Raw genomic sequence first — 6715 nt, forward strand, 5'->3', positions numbered from 1 at the left:
CTGCTTGGTTGAATTCTATCCTATTCTATTCTAAATTCTTTTATATAGCTATTGAATTCTTCATGGCTGGGTTTTTGTTTTTTTTTTTAAAGTCTCACTAATTTCATTGGCAGGTGGCGGATGAGGCGTTGAAGGTAGATGATTGTGACTGTCATCCTGAATTTTCACCACCATCAAGTGAGTATTGTTTTTATATCAATTGTCGCCAAGTTAATATAATGTCTCCTAAATTTGGATCCCCTACAATTTGCACAAGCCTTGCTTATATCCACTCTTGTTCTCCTTTACTTTATAATGCTTCTGTGTTAAGAAAATATTGAATATTTATTTGAAATCAATGCTCAGTCTTTTCGTATTATTTAGTGAATGTAATTTTGGAAATTCAAATAAAAGGAAAGGAAAAGATGAAGTACATAGCTCTTTTTGGTCTGCTTCTTAATTTTTTTTAGGCTGTTGTTTCTCATTATTGAAAGTTCATTATTGCCTCCCTTCCTCCCACCTGCTAGGAGCCTGTTTAGACCTTTTTAAATCTAATTGTTCTCCCCCATAAAATTTTAATAGCTGTTTATGTACCATATGTGCATCTGCGCTTTATGTATAAAAGGAATTTATTTTGTCTCCCAATAACTAATTTTCACCCTATTAGGGGTGATATCACCCATATTGAGAACAGATGCTGCTATAACAAAAATACCATAAACTGGATAGCTTATAAGCAACAAGCATTTATTTCTCACATTTCCAGAAGCTGGGAAATTCATCATCATGATGTCAACAGATTCGATGTCTGCTGAGGGTCCTCTTCCCGGTTCATAGGTGGCCATCTTTTTGCCGTGTTCTCATGTAGTAGAAGGAGCAAGACAGCCATCTGGGGTCTCTTTTCTCTTTTTTTTTTTTTGAGACAGAGTCTTGCTCTGTTGCCCAAGCTGGAGTGCAGTGGCATGATCTGGGCTCACTGCAGCCTCTGCCTCCTGGGTTCAAGCAATTCTCCTGCCTCAGCCTCCCGAGTAGATGGGATTACAGTCATGCACTACCACACCAGGCTAATTTTTGTATTTTTAGTAGAGACAAGGTTTTGCCATGCTGGCCAGGCTGGTCTCGAAATCTTGGCTTCGAGCAATCCTCTCGCCTTGGCCTCCCAAAGTGCTGGGATTGCAGGCGTGTGCCACCACGCCTAGCCTGGGGTCTCTTCTTAAAAGGGCACTAATCCCATTCATGAGGGGACAGCCTCATGACCTAATTCCTCCCAAAGGTTCCACTTCCTATTACCATCGCCTTGAGGATTTGGTTTTCAACATGTGAATCTTGTCGGGGACACACATGTCCAGACCATAACAGTGCTGTAGGCTAAGTCTCATTTGTTTTAAGTTGTGTGTGCTCAGTGCGTGTATTTATTTACATATCTAGTAAACACAGACACCGCAGAGCCTCATTACTTGGCATCATTTGGAGATGAAGTTTCTGGAGAAGTGAATATTTTTGTGCTTCATTTATTTCTGAATCTTAATACCACCAGAGTTTGATGAAAATCTTTCTAAAGTATATTACATGCTTCCCTGCCTTTTAACATGGAATTTAGGAAAATACAGGTTTTCTTGATGGCTTAAGGTTGTGGTCACACATAACAGTTACTGACCTCAAGCCGGGTAGTGTTCCTCCCAGGATTCTTCAGGTGAGATTGTTGGTTTTTTAGTTAGTGATCCTCTCTTTTTCCTTCTCTTGTTTGTTGGGTGGTTGGTTTTTCTTTCCACGGTTTTGCTTCTAGCAGCCATTTCTATTTTTTGTGACCTGCAGCTCCATGTTCACTCAGGCTTAGTTACTTCCATAGATACAGCTACTTAGTATTGAGCATTTCCATTTGGTTAGCACATTAGCGTAATGATAAGGAGGAGAAACTCAGGCAGTTGTCCTACCTGATGCAGTTCCAACAGCATATAAAACATCTCTGAGGATAAAACTTTTTTTTGGAAGATAGCTTTTAATTTCTTGATATTTCTCAGGCCATTATTATCATTTAATTAAATAAACTCTGTCCACCCTTCAGCATTTACATACAGGGGAAGAAATTGAGGTTCCAGGATTAAGGTTAAGTAGTTTTGTCCAACGTCACAGAATGGAAATCAAACTAGAATTCTTCTACCTTTCCAAAAGCTGCTTTTGTTTTCTGAGGCCACCAAAGCCCAGGCTCTCATTCCCTCCTTATTACATTGGCTCTGACTTGTCTCTGTGCCCTCCCCTTAAACCTTCATCAGATGCACCCTGCTTCTCCTGCCATACCAGTTCTTCTACACAGCTCTGAGCATGGCTCTCCCTCCCCAAAAATATGTAATGGTTTCCTACTCCTGCCAGCAGAATAAACCTGGGCTCACAGAACTGGATCTGAAGCTAAGGGTCTGTAAACACTCACCTCAGCCTGCCTTAGCAGTCCTTTTCCAGCCTTCCACCCTTTTTGAGGTCTTGAAATCACACAGATTTACTTAGTGCTTCTGAAATGAACTCTCTACTCTTGGGTTCAGGCCATTCTATCCAAATCGTGCTTCTTCCTCAAAACCGAACACAAATGCCATATCCTCACTAACATTTTTCTCAACCACTCCAGCTTAAGTGATTTTTCCGTTTTGTGAGTTGTGAGAGATATTACTGACTATGGAATTAATATGTCAATAACAACACAGTATTTTCTTTTCTTCATAAGGATGATTGTTGTTTAACTACTGAGGTGATGTGTCTTTTCACCCCACCTGATTATAAACTATCTGAGAACAGGAGTTATCTCCTGTATCTCTCTGTATCTATGGTAGACCTAAATCATAATAATCACTAATAATTGATCTTTAATAATTGATTATATTTAATAATTTATTATATATAGAAAAATATCATCAGTAGCTTCTTTTTTGGCTTCCCCTTTTGTAGTTACACTCACATACCACATTGCTGCTTCTGTTTTCTTACTCCAATTTATATTTTAAAAATAGTTTTACTCTCAGGCTTGTAGATTTTTATGTACAGATTTTAGGAACAAATACTTTTGTGTTCACAGGTCAGCCTCCAAAACATAAAGGAAAACAAAAATCTCGAAACAATGAATCAGAGAAGTTCAGGTATGTTTTTTCTCTAAGGTATGTTTTTTTCCCCCTAGCATACTCTACCCAAGAAAAAGGAAAAAAAAAATTGTTTTTCGTGTATTAGCTACTTTAATGTATGTATTATGATGAGTACCAAAATCCCTTTCAAATATCAAAAGCATATCTTTAGCAAAGGATAATTTTTGGCTAAAGGATTATTAATCCTGGATATTAATATATTGACTTCTGAAAGTCATATAATATGAAATATTTCCATATTAATTTCTTAAATTCCAGAATATGTACTCTAAAAGGAAAAAGCATTGAGAGAGATACAAGGTGCACATGAAGCCTCCTTCCCTGCTCACCTCATTTGACCCCTCCTGCAGTCCCTTCTCTAAGGCCTCCTCCAGGAATACACTGTTAACAGTTTCATGACTATTGGGAAACTTACTCTGCATACACAGACATGGGTATGCATATTTCAGATGCCCTTCTGAGTAATTATTGTTAGAGGAAAATCTTTCCTAATGAATTCTGACTACTTCTAAAATGAATTCTATCAAACATCTCCATGAAAATTAACAGTAATTAATTGCCTCCTATCTTTTTTTTTGTTTTTTTGAGATAGGATCTTGCTCTATCACTTAGGCTGCGGTGCAGTGGTGTGACCCCAGCTCACTGCAGCCTTGAACTCCTGGACTCAAGTGATTCTTTCTGCCTCAGCTCCCAAGTAGCCAGGACTACTACTGCTACTATGGTGCATGTCACCATGACTCAATAACTAAAACTAAATTTTTTTTAGAGACAGGGTCTTACTCTGTTGCCCAGGCTGGTCTTGAACTCTTGGCCTCAAGTGATCCTTCTGCCTTGGCCTCCCAGAGTGCTGGGATTGCAGGCGTGTGCCTGGCCTTGCCTCCTATCTTTATTGTTAACACCCCATTGACAACAAGATATAAATTGATTACAATGTGAAATTGTAAATCTTTTAATACAGAAGTTTATGAAGTGAATTAAAGTGATGTTGGAGAAACAGCAAAGCCATGTCTGCCACAATACACTGGTTTTCAATTTCTTCTCCATTTCTTAATCTGAATCCATGATAGATGCTTCAGGGGGAATGATTTGAATATCAAAACACTAAAAAAATCAGTGAAGTCTCATTTCTTTTCAAAAATGACCATTTTTGGATGCTGCTACAAAAATTAAATACAAAGCAAGGATATAGCATATTATTATGTTTTTCTATTAGTTGATGGAAAAATCATGAGTCTTCTTCCCTGCCCTCCCCTGTACCCCTAAAGAAACCAGATCTTAATATATGGTAATTTTTTAAATGCAGAGTTGTAATTTTAACCTGTTTTATTTTTAAAAATTTATTTTTCTGATATTTTGTTTCACTTTTCAAACTGAACACTCCTTATTAGGTAATATCTACCATATGGGACTGTTTCTTCATTAAATGGGATAACCACATAAAACACTTAGAGCCCTGGAACATAGTAAATCTTCAGTGTACTTCAGTTGTCATTACTGTTATCACCATCATTTTCCTTATTATTAGAATGACTCTGGCCTACGGCTTGCTTTTTGTCTTTTACAAAATATCTTGTGTTTCTTCCCATGTTCAGAACACAGAGCTCTTCCGTTCTTCATTTGCTGCACAGTATTTTGTAATATGGCTGTATCCCCCATTTTTGTGCATTTAGGCTCTTCGTTTCTCTTTTCCTCCCTCACTTTCTATCCCTCTATCCATCTGTCTCTTTTTCTTCTTTCTTTCCTTTGAGAGGGATAAATCAGACGGTACTTCAGACATCCTTGCACATACACCTTTGTGCACCTGTTCATGTATATTTACAATAAATACTTTGTAAATAATGTATAGAAGTTGTTTCTGTAGTGGGATTGCTGTATCAAAGGGGATATGTAATTTTAACTTTGATAGATATTGCCAAATTGTTCTCTCAGAAAATGGGCACTGTTCACACTCCGACTAATCTACAGGAGGGTGTGGTATAATAAAAATATATATATATTTGGTATTTGTCCCAGTTCCTGGTACAGAGCTCCCAAAACCTATGGCATTTCCTGAATGATAGGAGTGTATTTTGTTACTCATCGTGAGCCCCTTTCCATGTACTTGAGTTTATGCTAATGAGGTGACTCAAGGGAGTGCCTCAGATAGTTCAGGAGGAGGTCTCGTCACTGGAAAGACCAAGCACCTGATTAGAGGGTTAAGACTTTCAGCCTCATACCTGACCTCCAAGGAGAGGAGGGGGGCTGGAAATTGAGGTTAGGCACCAATGGCCAGTGGTTGATTTAATTGTACCTACATACCTACATAATGAAACCTTAGTAAAGTCCTTAAAAGAGAGCATGGGGAGCTTCTGGGTTGGCGAACACATTGATGTGCTGGGAAAGTGGCATGCCCAAGGGGAGCATGAAGCTCCTCGCACCCCCCAACCTTCCTATGCATCTCTTCCTCTTGGCTATTTGTGAGTTGTATCCTTTATAATAAATTGGTAACAGTAATCACTTCCTTGAGTTCCGTTGTTTTTCTAGTGAGCCTGAAGAGGGACTCATGGGAACCCTCTTGTAGTCAGCAGGGCAGGAGTGTGGGTAACCTGTGCATCCCACTTGCAGCTGAAGTGAGGGCAGTCTGGTGGGACTGATTCTTTACCCTGTGAGGTCTGTGCTAACTCTGGGAGTCAGTATCAGAACTGAATTGCATTATTGCACACTCATTTTGTGTTGGACAGTTGAATTGATATGGAAAAATGACAATATTTGGTATTGGAAAAAATCTACACATTGGATGTCAGAAGTGCTTTCAGAAAACTCCACATCGAGTGCCTCAGATTTTCTTACTCTCACCAACTTTCTGAAATGCTTCTATCTTATTATTAGATTTTCCCATCACATTGAACATCTTTGCACTGTTTATTGGGCACATTTATTGTTTTAGGACCATGTTGTTACTAGTGACTGCAGATCAAGGCAATACCCCTTAATTTTTCTCTTTTTTCAGAAGCTGTTTTTCCATATCATCTTTATAATCAATTCATCTGGTTTCCCTCCACCTCTGATTTTATAGGAATATTTATTGAGATTGCATTGGATTTAGAGATTTCTATTAGAAATATTGCCAAAATGCCAATTCCCCGCAAAGAACGGCCAACTTGTATGGCTCACCATTTACTCAGTATTTTACATGGCCTTCAGTAAATATATTTTTTTCTTCTATCTGTCACATTGGAGGGATGAGAGTGAACTAATATTCAGATTCTATATCTTTTTCTTTTTCTTTTTTTTTTTAGATGGAGTCTTGCTCTGTCGCCCAGGCTAGAGTGCAGTGGTAAGATCTCGGTCCTGGGCTCAAGCAATTCTCCTGCCTCAGCCTCCCAAGTAGCTGGGATTATGGGCGTGCACCACTACGCCAGGCTAATTTTTGTATTTTTAGTAGAGACAGAGTTTCACCATGTTGGTCAGGCTGGTCTCTAACACCTAACCTCAGGTGATCCACCCACCTTGGCCTCCCAAAGTGCTGGGTTTACAGGTATGAGCCACTGTGCCTGGCCCTATTTTTTCTTTATATGAGTAGAACTTTTATTTTAAAATGATTTTAAAAAATGCTTTTTTTCTTTTAG

The 6715-nt window shown here is 38.6% G+C and overlaps 1 protein-coding gene across 16 annotated transcripts in view; it reads left to right on the top strand.

Moving 5' to 3' along the window:
• Positions 1–6715, top strand: part of TTC3 (tetratricopeptide repeat domain 3) — a 130789-nt gene that overhangs the window by 46853 nt on the left and 77221 nt on the right. For all 16 annotated transcript variants that reach the window (XM_063659743.1, XM_063659733.1, XM_063659739.1 and 13 more), the window contains 2 exons: positions 114–177; positions 3044–3104. In XM_063659743.1, coding sequence (XP_063515813.1) covers positions 114–177; positions 3044–3104 — 125 coding nt within the window. The remainder of the gene's footprint in view (positions 1–113; positions 178–3043; positions 3105–6715) is intronic.

This window comes from Pongo pygmaeus, chromosome 22, assembly GCF_028885625.2.
Source record: "Pongo pygmaeus isolate AG05252 chromosome 22, NHGRI_mPonPyg2-v2.0_pri, whole genome shotgun sequence".
NCBI lineage: Eukaryota > Metazoa > Chordata > Mammalia > Primates > Hominidae > Pongo > Pongo pygmaeus.